This window comes from Ixodes scapularis, unplaced genomic scaffold, assembly GCF_016920785.2.
Source record: "Ixodes scapularis isolate PalLabHiFi unplaced genomic scaffold, ASM1692078v2 PGA_scaffold2__306_contigs__length_199485367, whole genome shotgun sequence".
NCBI classification, from domain to species: domain Eukaryota; kingdom Metazoa; phylum Arthropoda; class Arachnida; order Ixodida; family Ixodidae; genus Ixodes; species Ixodes scapularis.
In genome coordinates, this window is record NW_024609857.1 from 23,975,384 (window position 1) to 23,994,643 (window position 19,260).

Sequence of the window (19,260 nt, forward strand, 5' to 3'; positions counted from 1 at the left end):
AGCCGACAAACTTGCGCTCCATATTGATAGATGGTGCTACCTCCTTGTTCCGGCTTGCTTTTAAAAAAATATTGAGACTGTCCCGCAATGACCGTGGTCTATTAAAATTAATTCTAATGTACCTTTGGCTAAAAAATAAATGCAGACAATAATGGCAAAGTAAAAAAAGTTTTTAAAAAATATGGTTGCATAACTACGGCGGTTTTGCTGCCGATGGATTTCGTCAGCATGCCGTCTGCTTTCTTTCACTGGTTGTCCACGCCTTCTGACGCTGCTCCCAACGCCATCCATCAATATGTGCACCAAATGTGCCCTGCCACTTGACTCGATCGTCTGCATCGCCATCCGCCGTTGGCCCTGGCAAGATTTTTGGCCCTATTAAAGCAATAGCCTTAAGGAGCTCATGTCACGAAAAAGTCTGCATCGGTGGGACAAGAAAATCCTGATTGGTCAATGAGTAATTCATTTGCCTTAAGGGGGAACACTGGTCTTGGAGCTTTTTTTCTTAATTTATGACCAAACTGAATGAAACTTCACAAGCTTGTTCAGCTTTTTGTGCTGATTTCATATATCTGGTAATATCTCCATTCAGTAGAATTGTCCTGAGGATAATTAAAACTTGCCTGCCTTTGTTTGGAGGAATGATAGGGAAAAAACTGCTCAACAAAATATCCTTTTTAACACATGGCCAGATACTATGAAGTGTAAAGAATACAATGTTGGAAGTACTTTTAAGATAAACCCATTATTAGTCATTTTACAACATATTGAAGTTCAGTGCCCAATGCATGGTTAACATGTAATAAAACAAAAGATCAAATAAAAAATTTTCTAGACTTATATTAAAAAATCTGCTCTCAACATTGTAGGCTTCACACATTTAGCAACACATTTCAAGAAAGGTTATATTTCTGACTGCTGTAGATACTGAGATATCCCTCCTGCAAATTTTCAACGAGTCCAAAAATTGTGTGATGTGAAAACAATGTTTTAGAGTCAAATTTAATGCACATTCAGCCAGCATAGACATTATAAGTTGATTTATAGCTCGAATATTCATCCACGAAATTAGAAGCCCGGTAGATTCAGAAGAACAACAGCCATCGCCATTTTCAAAAGAGTGCAGTTTTAGGAAGTTTTTGGCTCCAAAGACCCATGTTCCCCCTTAAAGAAGAAAATTAAAATAGGCGAAGCGGGATCGAACCCACGACCCTTCGGTTGCGCGCCAAACATGCTACCAACTAGGCCACGCAGACACACTTTCACGGCTTGGGAACAAGCGGGGATTTATATTTAGCTATCGTGTACCACTCTTAAAGGGGCATTGAAGTCAATTTTGGAAAAGGTCGTCTTGGATCTTATATTGTTTAAAATCTGTTAGCTCTCACACATACCAAGTCCTATATTACAAAACTGCCTATTCACCTCAGGGCAAGAGAAAAACATGTGGACTCTTTTTCTCGCGGACTGCACTGTGTGGACCAATGAAAGCCCTACGATACGCGCAGATTCTGAATGATTTTATTATGACTCGTTTCGAAGAGAGTCTGGTAGGTACAGCTTCAGATAAGACTCCTCTTTTTCACCACGGGCGAAGCCATCGCTTGCAACTCGCCGACAAGCGCCCTTCGTCAACCACTTCACTCGGAAAAAAATTCATCCCAAAAAGGACGTGTCGCAATCTATGAACACGCTTTTAACGAGGAAATAAGCTACCCACGATTGTGATTTCGGGTTTGTTGGGATGCTTAGAGCGTCTAGATTGGGTTGTCACCACAAAAGGACAATCTCAAAATCGACTTCAGTGCCCCTTTAAAGAGCCCCTGACAAGAAAAAAAAATGTTTTTTTAAACACTCTGGTTGGGACACTCATGTCTAAAAATAAATTTTATGCGAAAAAAAGTTTTTTTGAGCAATATTGACGGCGTGAGATTTATCTTAAATTCAGCGCGCAAGGTCCACGACGTCATGGAATGGTCATATTCTCTTTACACCTCAACAAGATGGTCATACACTCTCTCCACCTCAACATGAAGGCGAAGCCGATCCACCTCTCCTCCATGCGCCCGAAATGCCGAGAGAGAAAGCAAGTGGGAAGGAGGTGGCTACCGACTCAATCGCGTCTCTGCTGTCAATATTGCTCTTCATTTTTTTTTTTTTTTTTCGCTTAAAATTAATTTTTTGATATGTGTGTCCCAATCAGATTGTTAAAAAACGTTTTTCTCTTTCCAGAAGCCTTTTAAAAGCATATTTTGTATTCTTTTTACAGAAAGGGAGCTGCATCTTTTAATATTGCGAGGTAAAACCAACCTGTGAAATAAACCTTTGACAAAAAGTTTATATTGCTGCGTGTGGCCCATTTACGGCCCATTTTAGATCGAGCCTCGGCATATCAGACATTCTATGCATTTAGACGACATTAGGTTGTAATATCCGATTCTCTGGCTCCGTTGGTGATACTCAAAAGAGCTGCATTGTTCCCTCAGTTAACAGGGTGTCTAGCAAATTATCATTTTGAGATTCCCTGACTTCTCCAGGTTTTCTCTGACAATTTCAGGTGAAACTGCCTGACCACTATAGAGGCAGTTAAATATATAAGACCATTACAACACAAGGCAGGGAGCATTGAGCACTGTGAGGATCATTTTGTACGGGCTTAATCCAACTTGTACATTCTGAAATATTCGGGTTCGCCCAGTCCGGATTAAACGAGCACTTTCTTGCCGCCGACATCGTCAGTGAAGAGGCCACTCCCAGAAACATGATGAAAACACGACGCTCAAACACACACGTGAATAACCGAATGACAGCTTTGGCCGCCAGATGAACACTTTTGGTTACTTTCGGCTGAAGGCTTGGATTGGATTGGGGTCTGCAGCTTTCCCATTTGTCACTAAATCTAGTAGATCTAACTGGATCTAGCCTAGTGTTGCACCCTCAATCCAATCCAGTACAAGGCTTAGACTCTATTTTTTGGTTGTTTTTTTTGCATCGGGTAGCACACTATACATCAAGTGAGCAGAGAACGCGCTCCGCTCTAAGCAGAATTTATTGCCTATTTTTCTGGCCCCAAGTCCTCAAGCCTTTGTTCAGGGTGCTCGATGGCATTTCCTGCTCATTTTTCCTGACTGGGCTCGCTTTTTGACAATATTCCTGACAATTTCCGGTTTTCCTGGTCGCTAGACACCCTGGTTAAGACAGATCAATGCAGTTTCCCTAAGCACATTCTTTAGACCTGTTAACATTGCTCAAGAGAGGTTAAGTTTGTTTGTTGGTATGTTTGTGGCATAAATATTAACAATCGGCAGGAATACTTATCCAGAAATACATAGCAATAAAAACTTTGGGCTATATCAACTTTTCTGTTTTTACAAGTCATTGTTAATAAAAAAAAACACTGTATTTAGCATTTCTTTTTTAACATATCCATGAAGTTACGGAAATGTAGCTCCTGTAAGTTTTTATCTGTGGGAGTAACACTCTCAAATTGCTAGCCTCCTGCTTTAACAGCCTGCTGTGAATGTCGTAACGGCTCCTCACCTACCACAAAATCATGCAGCCAGAAAGGGTTATAAAAATTACTTTTGAACATTTCCTTGTGAAAAGTATTAAAAATCCCCAAAGCCTTTTCAGAGTGCTCGCTGTTTATGAGTAACAATGCCAAGTGGCATTGCTACTACTTGTGAACACTGCCACATGGCATTTTCTCGCTTTAAAATCAAAATGCTTTCAAATAAAAGAAAATTGATGCCGCAAGCAGATTTGTATTATTTTCCTGTGTGCAATGCATACTGATATCTCATGTGCGTTTTAGCAGCTTGGGGTTTGGGGGAAAAGTATTTATGTATATAATATACATTCAATTAAAGAGCATTTGAATGGGGCCAGCTGAACATGGAAAACACACAGAGAAAAAATATAATATTCGCACCGCTGGACTAGCAACATTTAATGATGCCTCTTTTTCCTTTTCTGCTAATCCTTGATTCCGGTTTCCTTTTTCTTTACACTTAGATTTTTTAATTCTTTACACTTGATTTACGTTTTCTTTTTCTTTACACTTAATTCGGAATTTCTCTTCCCTAAACGCATTGTCCTTTCTGCCTTCGGAATGTTCTCATCCCTTTTCTTCTGTCTCCCTTAAACGGTCTTCCTTTTCTTCTACCTTTGCCTGGTCCTCATGTCACTCCGCAGGAAAATCTTCTCGGAGTTGTGTAGTGCGACGGAAGGGGCACTAACACAGTCTTCGCCTTTTTCTTCGATGGCTAGGGCTTCCAGGAGTTCACGGGCGAGTTGATTTTTATGTCGCCCCACAATGCTTACGTTGCACAAGGTTGCCTCGCATTGGCATGCGCGACAATGGGCTGCGAGGTGTCCTGCTGCTGTCACGTTTCGTAGAGATGTGGCATGTTCTCTGGTTCTATCATTGATACAGCGATTATGCATTAACTAGTTATGGTACAAATGTCTATATGCACACGAATCAGGTCACATTTTAAAATGTATGAACTTGGCCCAGATACAAGGCACGCACATGGAAGCAAAATACAAGATGCTTTCCTTCCAGTTTATCGAAGTATTTCATTGACAAGAGGATGCTCACAAGTTATACTTCACGGCACACGTCACACAAACGGCACTGTGTATGATGTACACCAATCTATAGGGTTGTGCGAATATTCCAAATTTCGAATAGTTGCTCCGAATAATACACTATTCGATATTCGCTTCGAGAAGAACTGCACTATTCGTGTTTTTCGAAGTGTTGATTGCGGCGGGTTGGTCCCGTTGAGTGTGCTTCGTACCAAGTACCGGTGCGCTGCGGAGAAGCAATACCCGCGAAAGCGAGCTGCGCAGGTGTTGCTTCTCCGCAGAGCACCATTGCTAAGTAAAAAGCGCACTCAACGGGGTAACCCGCCGCGATAAACACTTGGAAAAGTATGAATATCGTAATTGCGTGCTTGGAAGTAAAGCATACATTCAATGGCGGGATGGTGCACCTGTGCCGACTGTATTTGAAATTAAATAAAAACTTTGTGAGTGTGGATATCTACATTGCAGTAAAAGTTTTAAAATTAAACTGTTATGCAAGAGCTTATACTATGTTAGGCAGAGATGCCCTGAGAACCTGCGTTCATCATACATGATTCTTTCCTTTTTAACTCGAGATTAAAGAAAGAGTATTTTATATAGCAAGATTCGTAAATCCACTCAATTGGGTATAGTTGGGCATCTCTACAGGATTCAGTTTATGTCGAATCCGTCGTTTACTTGCCATCCCAAGACAATCAGACCTTCTAAGGTCACAATTTATAAGTATAGATAAATTAAACTTAGCTTATAAATGAACAAGTGGAACAACCTTCACAAGTTTAGCTGGGTTTTGTCTAAGCATTATGCTATAATAGTGAAAGGCGTGGAACAAGTATTCGATATTTGAATCGAAAATATTCGGACAAAACCACTATTCGCTTCGAATTCGCTTCGAACTCAAAATCCACTATTCGCACAAGACTACCAATCTACATCATGCGCGATCTTTTAAAGCAACCCTTTTATGTATAATACGTGTTTTGCACACACAGAAAAAGCTATTGAAGTTTCTTTCAATAAAGAAACAACAAAAAACATTAGAGTATAGTATAACTGTAAGCTCCTGAGCAATTGCCCACTCGAAATTTAAAGACAATTATGTAAAACTGGGAGATGGGTGCTCCTTAGGTCAACAATATGTAAAGATATGTCCTTTGTGCATTTTCCGTGCGTTACAAAATTGAGGGGTGGGCGCTTATTGTGAATGGGTAGACGCTCGGTATTTTAGTAGAACTTTTTTTGGACACTGTGCACATTACTATGTGCAATTTTGGGAGGCAGATTCTTTCCGTCGAGCACCAGTGACGTAGCTGTGTGTAGAGATTTGTGTTTATCTTTTGTCCCCCTTCTCCAGGGATTATTATCGTCATCCTTGTCCAGCTCGCTCGCACCTTTGCATTGATTGCATTATAATCAGACATTCTTACTTCTAGGCTGCAAGTCAACACTCTCTATGCTTATGCACGAGTGCTTTTCTTCTTATGCGTCGGGAGCAAGTCCAAACTCTCTTATTGTAGATTTACTTTGTCTCGGCGAACAGCTTGCCAAGAGCTGTCGCAAGTATCCATTGAAAGGACGCCATTATCATTAGCTATGCGGTGCTCAGCCAAGTGGGACAACCTTGAGGTAAACCCGCACCTCTGCCAAGGAGAGCGATGTAAGAGGGATGCCCAAGCATATGTCCATCCTTATTCATAAGGCTTCAGAAATAAATGAGCACTAATAAGTTAGCATAATAAGTAGAACGGTGATGGAACTCTATAGAATGTATGGATTTCTGAATCCATCAAGCTTAAGGAGATCTTAAAAAAACACACAAAATTTTTTTTTTAAAGGGCCTAAATAGGACATTTTTTTGTGTTAACTTTTCAACAAAAAAGAACAAACAAAAATTAGCAATATTTTTGTTGTTAGACACAATTTAGGTGGGGGTAGCCTTGCTCTATACTCCTTCACCTTTAAGTTGACACTATGATGGGAGCTACGTGCCTGCTGGACCAAACAGCCTACCTCTCTCATCACCTGACCTGGTTCTCCGTGCATGGGTATGGTGGGGAGCGTGATGACGTGGCGAAAGAGAGGCGTGTGACTGGTCTAACAAGGATGCGGCTTCCACTGCAGTCTCAGCTTAGAAGTGAACAAAGTACAGGCCTCGCCCGGTGCTAACAAAACTAAGCACCTTTTCTTGGCTCTCATTGATTGGAGAGATGATTGAGATATAAAATTGTTTCTCCACGCTGTAACAGCAATCATATCGACAATAATTTTATGTTTGAGAAACAACTAATCTAGGTAGAGTCATTACTGTCCTCAAAAATATCCTGAAATTGCCTTTCTGCCTCGGCTTCAAACGACAACAAACATGGCTGCCGGCATTTGCGGCACGCTATGCTCGATGAGCTTGTTTATTTTCATCAGCGTGAGTCGTTCTGCGTTCACCGCGGTGTTTTGAGGAAGATCTTCTCAACTGACTTGGTTTGCAGCAAACAACTGTTACACGCATGCGTCTTCAAAAGTGCTTTGCGGGTTCGTAGTGGGACTGGCCTAAGCCTAGCTTCCCACGTCAACTATGTTGCTTGATCTGGCTTGATTTGCTCCTTTGCGCGTGTTGGTGCCGAGTAAAGGTGTTCACTCCCATAAAAGCAGTACTGCTGCTCTGTGAATTGTGCAACCGGTGTGGTTGCAACCATGGTTTAATACCGAGACGATACCTACACAGGTAAGAACTTGTGAGCCCTTTGGCTGGAGGCAATTGGGTGCTCGGCTCGCATATCAAGTTCGTCTATGTTCCTGTGATTTCGCATAAAAATACAAGTAGCTTTCAAGTTTTGCACTGCACCTGGCCTACCGAGGTGAATATTTTTAAGTTGTATTTTAACTGTGGGTCATGATGCTCGCCCACCTTACTTGCGGGAGCTATGTGAAAAAAATAACAACAGTAAAGATGGAAGGACTGTATATTTAATTTGTTAATTTTCTCCGTCCTCACAGTTGCTTATTAGCGCACATCGACAAACGCCGACAGACACTTGTATTGCACCGTGGTGCATCTTCCGAGCGTTGCAGAATTTTTTAGATGGGTGGAATAGCAGACGGATGGACGCGAAAGCAGACGGCGGCACACAGTTTTCGTGTCCGCCTCTCACACGCATTGCAGATGACGATAGACAGTTCTGAAATAGCAGATAATGCCGGAAGCTGCTGCTGCGCGTCTGCTCGCACGACTAGTGGGTGGTGTCAGACGCCAAACTAGATGCACCAGATGTCGCAAAAGGGAGACACTAGGCTTCTTAGCATGTTCAGCCAAGCAGCCAAGCCAATCCAGTAGTAATGGGCGGGGCTTAGAGCGTGCCGTGACCTCTACCTATATTGTGTCCGACATAAATATTGCACGAAATTTCATTTTATCTTGTGGAAAAATTACTGAAAAAATTATGTGTCCTATCTATGCCCTTCAAAAAAAAAGCCACACAAAAAAAGAATTTGATACAAAAAAGTTGATTTTGAAAAATGCCATATTACATAGGCAAACATCTAGAGAGCACTCCCAGAAAGTTTCATTTGTCTACACTGCATACGGTAGTTATTTTTTTTAAAATTATTTTCAGTTCTTTAATGCTAAAGAAAAGGTAGAGGTTTGAGCACCTTGAATGTGTTTTTCTGCGTTCCAATTGATTGGCATAAACTTCACTTAAAAAATCGATTGTTTCAAGCCGGTTACTATGAACTCAGATTTGTCATTTTCATGTTCCTTTAATATAATAAACTGTAACTGGCAAAACTGCAATTTTGTGAAACTTTTTTTTATAGCAACCGGCAACTGGTGCTTTACTGTGCATACCACCAGCAAAATATGTGGTTATCAACACTATTTCTCAATTATAAATTAATTGAGCATACTCTATGCCAAGCTATGCTTTACTTCGTTCTGAGGTTATGGTACCCCATAAAATTGACTCACAGGGCTGAAACTTTGCCCTCCTTCTATATGACTAAAAAACATCACCTGCAAATTTCACGCTGATTAAGTGAGCAACTTAAAAGTCGACATTCTCAAGGAGTGTCCTCCTTTAAACTGACTAGTAACCAAGATGCTGAAGCATTTTCTTGTCGGAAACACTTAAAACTTACTAGTACTCCCTGAACATAGTGGGATTTAACTAGAATTCTGAATTAACCGAAATGGTAGAGTGGCTTACTGTTGGCTGATAATTAATGAGAGATTCTGAAGGAAACCTCAAAGTAGCAATGTGGCATTTCGGTTCCAAATCTTCTCCGAGTAAAGAGGTGTAGCTTGCTGATAAAATGTGGCTTTTCCTCAAAATTGACTTTTTAGGCTTATACAATGTGCCAAGGCGTGCCTTGCCCCAACATGTTAAATTAAAGTGCCGTGTGCGGCGAATTGGGGAACCTCGGTACGAGGCAGGCTCACAGGACACCAATGCAATGAGAGTCAATGACAAAGATGAAATATAGAAAAGGAATGGGCTCTACCTGTTTTGCACCAGGAAATCTACAATGTGAAGAGAGGTGCCATCTTCTTGAGCAACGGCCACGTGAAGCGCAGTGTCGGCTGTGTTTTGCTGGAAGCAGACACGTAAAGTGTTTTATCTACATTTTGACTGAGACACGCACTGTGCAGCATTTGCTTTACACACCCAACTGTTAAAAATGGCAGTAAAAAAAGAAAAAAAAGGTCAGTGGCATTTGCCTTTCTTTAAGGGGGGACATGGGTCTTGGGAGCCAAAAACTTCGTAAAACTGCATTCTTTTGAAAACGGCAATGGCTGTTGTTCTTTTGAATCTACCAGGCTTCTAATTTTGTGGATGAATATTTGAGCTATAAATCAATTTATGATCTCTATGCGGGCTGAATGTGCATTAAAGTTAACTCTAAAACATTGTTTTCACACAACACAATTTTCGGACTCGTTGAAAATTTGCAGAAAGGATATCTCAGCATCTAAAGCAGTCAGAAATATAACCTTTCTTGAAATGTGTTGCTAAATGTGTGAAGCATACAATGTTGAGAGCAGATTTTTTAATGTAAGTATAGAAAATTTTTTATTTGATCTTTTGTTTTATTAATTGTTAGCCATGCATTGAGCACTGAACTTCAAAATGCTGTGAAATCACTAATAATTGCTTTATCCTAAAAGTACTTCCAACATTGTATTCTTTACACTTCGCAGTATCTGGCCATGTGTTAAAAAGGATATTTTGTTGAGCAGCTTTTTCCATATCATTCCTCCAAACAAAGGCAGGCAAGTTTTACTCATTTTCAGGAAAATTCTACTGACTGAAGAAATTACCAGATATATGAAATAAGCACAAAAAGCTGAACAAGCGTGTGCAGTTTCATTGAGTTTGGTCATAAAATAAGAAAAAAAGCTCCAAGACCAGTGTTCCCTCTTAAGTTCATGCTTGTCTTGACCTTTAACGAACCAAAGAAAAGTTTCACATCGGCTGGCTGCAGATGAAGGGCAAGGTGTTTACCCAGCATTGACACTAATCGCAACACACTGTGCGCAACAGTTTTATCAGCCTCGCGGTAGCACAGCATGTTTCCAAAGCCACGCGCTCCAGCGTTCCCCCGATACTGTTTGTGATATTACTGAGCATGACTGAGCCGGTGCAAAGAGGCAACCAGTTTTTTTCGTATTGTTTTTTTTAGAATTCAAAGGTTGTCATCAAAACTGCCAGTGTGGCACAGATATGTGGAAATATGTGCCACCTGTGATTGCTTTTATTTAGTCATCCAGATTTCCAATAAACCACATAAATTCAGCTGTCGAAGTTGGTTCGGGGTGCTATCTTGCGGCACGGTAGGTGACAGAAGCTACAGGCCACCTCGAAAGTATGGGAAAATACTATACTCTGTCCAAAGGAGACACTAAGCTACACATTTCTTCAGGAATTTACACCCTTTGCTTGCCTTATATTTTCTTTTTCTTTTGAAATTTGTCAAGGCCTAGATTAACAATCACTGGGCCTTTGGGGACATAAGGTGTAAACAAGAAGTGGGTTTACCATACCCGGCATCAATTATTTTGTGCTACGTCGCCAGGACTACCATAGCTTCCAAAGTGCTACAGCCCTGCACTGTTGCGAAATCTTCCACCTCATTTCCATGCGCTTGCACAAGCAGCTTTGATGGCATGGGAACATTGTGGAAGCTATGCAGCCCTTGACAAATAGTTGATGCCAAGTGTAAAAGTATCCTTATTGTGCTTTTGTAGAGAGTCAATCAAGCATGTGCTACGGCCAGAGGAAGAGTAGAAGGTGCTCACGTAGTTTGGAAGCACGGCGGTGAGAATGGCTCCCTCTGCAAAGGCCTGCAGCAGCTGGTAGAGGTGTCTTGCCATTACAGCATGCCCCAAGTCTTGCAACAGGTCATTCTCGTCCGAGCACGTCTTCACGGCGAACTTGCGCTCCAAGTACTTTGCACGAATAAACTCGCATCGTTCCTCCCTGGGCATTTCGGACAAAATGGGCACTTGAATATTTCATCTTCTTCTTATCTTAGCTCAAAATTTTTTTCAAAAGTACACCGTAAGACGTGCATTTACAAACTGGGTTCCTAGGAGCCCTGGGTTTCCCTGAGCTCCCAGATTTCCTTGACCACCCCTGCACCTCAGTAAGGGTGCAGGGGTGGTCACGCATTCCTCGAGATTGGGAAGTCTGAGAATCCTAGCGCATAAAAAGTAACTTGGGAAAGGTAATACAGAAAGAACATCACACAATAGAAGAAGTTACATAAATGAGGCCAGAGCCCCGAATCTGCCACATGGGAAAGCAAAAAAATAGCAAGGCAAAGCATATACAGTGATGGAAGCGGCATTAGACCTTTTGTAGCAGGTTCTGTAGCAGGCAAAACATTGGTTCGGAGCAGTCACTGATCCTTTCGGAGTAGAAGCACGCACCAGCTAGCACAACAATTGAAGATGAAAAAGTGATGGCATCGCTAAATGAGTTCACCTTTGATAATGACTGAAGGCTCTTTGATACTGGAGCATCGTACTTTTAACCTTTTGTAATGAAACAGATAGGGCGCCAAAGGAACAGAAAGCAATCTTTTTAGAAATAAGCTCATCAGAGAAGGTCCCATTTACAATGGGTATTAAAAATTGATGAAAAATTATTCATAGTGCAACACTTCAGTTGAGATAAAGCTTCTCTCCCCTCACTCTTTTACAGCCGGTAGTTTATTTAGCTTGCAGTATATCTAAGTTCTGTAAAATGCTTGCGAAAACCAACTTGTCTATCAACAAACGATGCGTCCCCGAAGTTTTATGAACCTACCAAACTCAAGACTTTAATATTATTAACTGCCAAAACAACCACCCCGAAATATTATAAAATCCTATGCTTGTGCAAGTGACACTGCTCCTTAGCGGTGTTGGAACCATAGTCAAGTCAAAGTTCGCTGTTATTTCGATCGACCGCTGTACGGGAACAACCTTGACTATCACTTATTCAAATATAGACCTGCATTTTTTTTTTTTCGGCGCAGATTTTTAAAATTAAAGATCAACTTACCACCAAGACAAAGAAAAACTTTCAGCCTTTCCATTCTGGTGAAGAAGGAAGACCAGCGAAGCTGTACTATGGTCAGACGACCTCAAGGACGACTTCTTAGATGACCTCAAGGATGACGCCTAAGGACGACGTCTAGGACGACCTCAAGGACGATATCTAGGACGACGCTTAGAGGACGACCTCAGGAACGACATCCAGACGACCTCAAGGACGACGCCTAGGATGACGTCTAGGATGACCTCAAGGACAACTTCTATGACAATTTCGAAGGCAATGTCTAGGACAACCTTAAGGACGACTTCTGGGACGACCTCTGGGACGACCTTAAGAATAACTTTTAGGACGACCTTGAGGACAACCTCTCGGACAACGTCAAGGACGACCTCAAGGACAACTTCTAGGACAACCTCAAGGACAATTTCAAGGACGACATTTAGGACGACCTCAAGGATGACTTCTAGGATGACCTCGAGGACGACATCTAGGACAACGCCTAGAGAAATTCAGCCTTTCCACTCTGGTGAAAATCAAAGTGGAAAGGCTGGAAAGGTTGTCGCCATCTATGAGCAAGGCCGGCAAGCCGATTGTCTGGTTGCCGCCGTCGCTCATAGATGGCGGTAGCTGTCCCGAGTTTTGTGTCTACATTTTTTCGCAGGGGACACGATCCTGGGGAAACTAGCCCTTAACAGCTCCATTGTAAAAAAGTAGACTTGGAATAGTACTGAGCATAGTTACTGAGCCTATCGCGCTAACCCAGGTGCTCACCTGTCAGCCGCTACACCTAGCACTCCGGTCCAAAGCGGTGAAGCTCGGCACGAGTGCACTTGTGAGAGGCGGCACGGAGATATGCAGAGACATGATAATTAAGTGATCTCATCAGTAGTATAAGACACCTGTTCTGTCTTATCACAGTAGCCGGCATCCCACTCCTTGGCAATGTTTTCTTTCAGCTTTTTGCTCCTCACATCGTCTGGAAATTTATACAATGTCGACGACCAATCCCCCAGCGCGTCAATCAACCAGTGCGCTTGACGAGCAATCTCAATACCTCGTTTCACCTTAATTTAAAATGCAGCCACTGCTACCAGCCAACCAACCATCGCCAATGGCATTCGTCCATCTTCCTGTGCGTGGTCTTTTAGCGACTAAACGAATCAAATGCAGTCGCAGCGAATGTCCCTTGACTTGCGCTTTCAGTACGAGTTTGTGGTTGTGTGTGTTCAAGCCTTTGACTGTACTTTGACTTAAGATAAAACAAACTATGTGGTGAGTAGAGACGCTCTGAAATACATATTTGTACCATTTTCGTTTCTTCCTACTGCCTTAAATATTAGTTGACCAATAATATTTTTTTTTCTTTTTTGCTTTGCCCATCTTGGTGCAGGTGTGGCGCAATTCTTAGCAAAAATAGCACTTTGGCGCAAGACGTAGCAGACCCTCATTCATGGCGCACATTGGTGTAAATTGCGCGACCACTTCCATCGCTGCATAGAGAAAAGTCAGTTTTTACAGACATTTCTTTACATCAGTATCTAAAATGCCTACACTAGTGCATCAAGCAACTTCAGCTTTGCTTTGCCATCACTACATTCACATTGTTAGCAGAGAGATGTTCTATTGCAACTACTAGGAACAACAAACTCACATGGGACTACTTGGACTGGGCTTCCTTGACTGTGTCATCGTAGCCTCCATAGTCTCGTTGAAGCCATTATTTGTCATCACTCTTGCCAGCTGGAGGAATGTGGAAGATCACACACGTGGGCATTAAAGGGGCGGTGCAACGATTTTATGATTAAAAGAATTTGCATCTCGTCATTTTTAAGTTGTTCATCGTGTCCCAGAGGATAGAGAAAACACTTCCTGCATTAAAAATGTCGCGATTCCACTGCATAATCGCAAAGCAAAAGTCGAGCTTTTCCCCCCACCTGCAGCCCCAAGTGGCAGCCGAAGGAACTACGGCGGAAAGATTACGTGACCTCGCTCGGCTCTAAGCCGCAGCATAGCGCCCGCTAATGCACGCAGAGAGAGGGAGGAGAAGCGTCCTCCGAGATAGCACACGGGAAGCTACACGGCACTCCGAATGACGTCACTGGGAGTGCGACAAGGTGTGACCCTGAAGACTGGGAGTGAGTTGAGGGGTGCCCGAAATGCCAGTCTTTATCTTTTTTTTACGCAACAACTAGGAGACGCAGGCGAAATCGGTTTTCTGCTCTTTACTTCAGAAGTGTCGGGGGAAACTTCCAGAAATCTTTGACCAAAGTCCGAAAATCGTTGCACCGCCCCTTTAACAGTCTATACTTTGGAGCTATGGATACTGGTCAGCGAGAACTTGGCTGTCTTTCACGTGCAATTTAATAATACTTCCCATTGTTTATAAAAGAACAACATATGCAGTCATAAAGGGGAGATGCGGGTCGAAAAATTATGTTTATTTTGGAAATATAAGATTCTTTTTATTTTGCTCGTTTTATTATCCTCAAACATTCTACTTTCGCAAGTAAAAACAAATTAAAACAAAACTCGCGATGAGAAATTAGGCAAAAACGTGTCCGACCAACTCGCGGTGGCTCAAAACATCGCAAGTTTGCACAAATACCGGCCATCTAAGAGAGGCTGTTGCTTAAGACAGTGGCGCTTTCTATGTTTCTCCGGTTCAATTTGCGACAGACAGCACTGATAACCGTGATTATCGAGTTTTAAAATGTCGAAGCAAGCACAAGTTTTAGGAAAGGCAGCGCAAAAGTAAGCGGAGAACACCAGTGGAGGCAGTTTTACCGAGGCATGCTAAGCTTAACCGCGTCAAGGGCCACTGTTGTAACGCTCCGTTCACGTGTGTCGGCGCTTCGAAAAAAAAGATAAGGTTTTTCGAAAATGTTTGCAGAACAAGTGGCTACGGCTCCGCGAGTTCAGTGATGTGCGACACCGGCACGCTGACGACACTTCTGAGCGATGCGATCTGCCCTGCCACGAGGCCGGCTGGGAGACGCAAGAGGTTTTCATTGTCTCTCAAACTACATTTAGAGACGAGCGAGTGCCTCGAGTCAGTTCCTTCTTCGAATTTTCACTTCAAAACGTGTTGCAACACATGGAGACATAAGCGCAAAGCAAAGCTACGACAGTGGGAGCTCACACAAGTTTTGGCGTCCGTCAACTTGAAAGCCGTAAACTTCGGTGCGATTCTCAGCCCGCTAACACCACTACGCCGTACGTAAGGCCTTACCTAGTATAACAAAGTTTATGCCGCTGCCACGAAGACTGCCATCCAAAACCTCGTAAAGGCCGAAACACTGATGTGGGAAGAGCAGCTAATGTAACGGTGTGCGATGGCACATGGCACAAGAGCTGCCAGAAAAGTTGCGACTTACAGTGACGGACGGTTTTTATTGACTCTGGATGACTTCTGGACACCCTACCTATGTTATATCAGAATTTCATGTACTAACTGCAGTCAATGTCTAAATTAGTATAGATCTTTTGAACTTTCAAATGCCCTTTCTCTCATTTTGAAAGCTTTGTGCTGTCTCCTCAGTTTGTGCACACAGTTTTCAGCACTACTTAAGGTCTCTAATTCATAACGGAAATTTTTTTGTATATTAGCTTGAGGATAGTACATAGAGTGTAAATATCTATTTGTAATTGCAATATCTTAATAATGTTTTTGCAAATTTTATGCAACTTCTAAAAAGCTTCATGAAGTCTTCATTTTTTCTCTTCAAGATTAGAAAATTTTTCACAGCCTTTGGCTAGTAACTTGCACTCTACACTTAATAAGAAGCCCAATTAACTATTGGACCATCCTTCTTATAAAAAATTGGTGCTCCTGAATCTGTGCACAAAACACCTTTTTTCATGCACCGTAGTTGTTTCCGCCTCTGAACACGAAAATGTAGAGCGTTTACATTAGAACTAATGGTTGCTTTGAAAAGAGAAGGCGGAGCTTTATAAGTATATTAAAATTATCTTCCAGATTGATGAACTAAGTACCGTATTTATTCGAGTATAAGGCAAGGTTTTTTTCTGGTATCCGTAGTCTCAAAGTCATACCCCGCCTTATATTCGAAGCTCAGTATAGCAATAGTAAGGCGATTTTGTTTCTTTTTCTTGGGTCCTTCAACTGTCCCCTCGCCTTATAATCATGATCGCCTTATATTCTAATAAATACGGTAGCCACAACAGCACCTTCAAAATAGTGCTGGAGCCTCTCCTTCCTGGCATGTTCGCTGGGAGAAAGATTCATGATGCATAACATACAGAGATCTCAACATTTCCGTGCCTTCCGCAGGCCATACCCGAGCAGTCAAAAATGTTGCAAGCGTGTAAGAATGTGCCAACAGCCGTAGCTAAAGCACTCAGTCCTACGATATGTTAAGGTCAAATGCTTGTGATATTCAAATTCACAGGTCAAAAATATGCTAGAATTAACCTCTAATTCATATTTTTCGAGAACCTCTTGAGCTCAACAAATGCAGCTACAGGTGAAAAGATACATCAAAGTAAACAGATTAAAGAAACTTATAAATGCTGTAAAAATGCATCCAACTTACTAGGCTACACAAAAATGTAGAAACATTGTTTGTAATTCCTTCCATGTCTTTTGTGCAAATGCTAATTGAGTTTTGGTCTCAGATCTTTTTAAGGGCTGTGGCTTTCTTAAAATTTACCCCGCCTCGCATTATTTCTGCCCGATTGCACAGACCCCCCCCCCTTTCATTATATATATTTTCTGCTAGACGTTGAGATGCTTCACGATTCCAGATCCCAACCATCTAATATACCAAACTACAAGAGAAAAACTTGTAATAAGAGAGGGAAAGAAGAAACAAAAAGCAAGAGAAGAAATGTTCTGTCAAGTCACCAGAAGTTGCGAGGTTCCCAGATTGTCGAGCGTCAGGGACTGGATCCTGGAGATGTGGACCCCGAGCTCCCGATGCACCCCAGAGCACTCGATGCAGGTCAAAATGCCAAAGTTCGTGGATAGCCACGTCGGATCTGCAATTCCCCAAAAAATTGCTTCGTGGCCACTCTCACATTCCATGCATTGGATCGGTAAAAGGAACGCCCTGACAGCCAAGTGTGCGCAGCACAACGCACGGAGTACACTTCCTTATTAACCTTTTCATACTTCTGCGGAGAAAGGTCGAGCTCTTTCTGTCCACGTACGTGCACGACGGGGACGAGTTACGAAGGTACAGACCCGCACCCGTGGCTTTGAGACGCAAGTTTCGTTGCTGCGGTTGTTTCGACTTGGCTTCCGGACAAAGCCCTTGTTTTCCGCTCAACCATAGAGGTGGCAGCTCGCAACGTTCGCCATTTTCTCTAGACTGGGTTTCTCTATAAACGGATTTGATAAACTGAGCTCAGTAAAACGGCATTCGCTAAAACAAGCTCCTCTAAACCGCATGCCTCCGGACGGGCGATAGCACCGTGCATGTCTGTTAGGATGCCAATAATTGCTAAGAATTATAAAACCATTCAATCCCCCCCCCCCTCCCCCCTCACCCCAAAGGCACAGACAGCTATACAGGAGACAGGGCGGTCCTGTGTAGTAGAGTGCTTCCCGCACCCTCACAGGTGCCCGCTTCGTGCTTTCTCCCATTTCCCTTTCACCTGCCCCCTTTGCTGCCAACCCCGCTTAGAGATTTCGAACGATGCAGTCGTTTCTCGAGCAACGGTCTTGAACCTCTCCTCCCCCTCCTCCCCCCCCTTCCAAAAAGAAAAAAAAGAAAAATTGTGCTTTGATAGTTGAAAAAAATTGGCAAATGACAGTCAGTTTTAAATATATACCGGTGACCAGCCTGCTATACAAAAAAAAAACTGTCCGTGCCGGTCAAAAACTCGGGGTGTGGCAACCCTAGTTATGAGAGACCATTTCTCGTAGACAGAGCACAGATTCTATCTCGCAAATAATGCAAAACCTTCGGTCTAGTTATTCTCAGAATGGAAGTGTTCCAAAGCCACCCAACAGGTGGCACCGGTGTGCCAATTCATCTAAAGCCCCTCAATATAATTCATGCTTCGTGTTTTCCCGCGAGCACCGCCGACCGCCGCCATGCGAACGTGCGAGACACGTTCCACGAGCAAGTTTTGTGCTGCCGTCTGCTTCTGAGCGCCGCTCGGTTCGGTGGAGCGCGGCCGTATTTGTTTCCCAAAAACGCAAGGAGCGTGCGCCTCGTGCGTCGGCACGCTTGACGCCACTCGTAAGACAAACACAAACGGGGGCTTTAATCTCGTCGTAAGCGGCAACGACGTGCTTGGTCACGCACAAACAGAAACGGATAGACGGACGCCAACGGCCATACTCTTTTTGACAGGCAGTAGCTTGCACTACCTGGTATAAAAACCGAAAGTAATATTTTTCCTACTCCCGCCAATTTCCTTCCCCTCCGTGTGTTTGTAACCGTCACCAGGTGGTGTGGGATATTGCCGGGACAACCTTCGAACCGGCCCCGAGGTTGCTTCGAATCTAACAGTCGGAGCAGGTGCTGGCTCGGAAGGTGCCTCTCCCCACCTTTAGTGGAGCTGCAGTCGCAGCAGCGGTCGTTTCCGGGCAGGAGCTGGACCTGGCGGATGATGGACTGCTGGAACTCGAGAAGGCTCTGGTTGCCCGTTCCGCCCCCGGCCTGGCCGGGCTCCGTGAACGCCTTGCGAAGCGCGCCTTCCTTGCAGTTCACCAACACCGCCTTCCACCTGAGCATCAACGGCCATTCTGGTGGTCTCGCTACCGAGCGCATTCCTTCGGCAGCATGCGTTTCGCGCCGTCGGATTTGTTTTTCTCGGCAAGAATGAGCCGAAACAACCACCGGCACGGTGTGACAACGTTGCGCACGAGCCACATATCTCGTTGTTTTTTTTTTCCGCCTTTAGGAGGCTTTTGATGGCCCGCCTAAATACTTGGAAGCTACAAAAAGTTGCACGAGACAATCAAGAAGCTGCGTCGTTTAGCGTGTTTCAGATGACGGGTTTTTTGAAATTCACAAGAAGACCCGTTGAACCTTTGATATCGTGGCAAATCAGCTGGGAACAAAATATTTAACTGAGGGCTCGAGCAATAGTGTTAGAAGGCTGAAAATCCCTTTCCGAGCACTAGCACAAATGCCCCATTACATTCCTCGGCGTGAAATGTCTA

The 19,260-nt window shown here is 43.2% G+C and overlaps 1 protein-coding gene across 5 annotated transcripts in view; it reads right to left on the minus strand.

Moving 5' to 3' along the window:
• Positions 1-19,260, minus strand: part of LOC8035924 (arfGAP with SH3 domain, ANK repeat and PH domain-containing protein) — a 47,966-nt gene that overhangs the window by 22,288 nt on the left and 6,418 nt on the right. For all 5 annotated transcript variants that reach the window (XM_029985934.4, XM_040205998.3, XM_040205997.3 and 2 more), the window contains 5 exons: positions 18,643-18,821; positions 16,990-17,123; positions 13,777-13,865; positions 10,883-11,063; positions 9,088-9,176 (listed from right to left, as the gene is read on the minus strand). In XM_029985934.4, the coding sequence (XP_029841794.1) occupies positions 9,088-9,176; positions 10,883-11,063; positions 13,777-13,865; positions 16,990-17,123; positions 18,643-18,821 (672 nt within the window). The remainder of the gene's footprint in view (positions 1-9,087; positions 9,177-10,882; positions 11,064-13,776; positions 13,866-16,989; positions 17,124-18,642; positions 18,822-19,260) is intronic.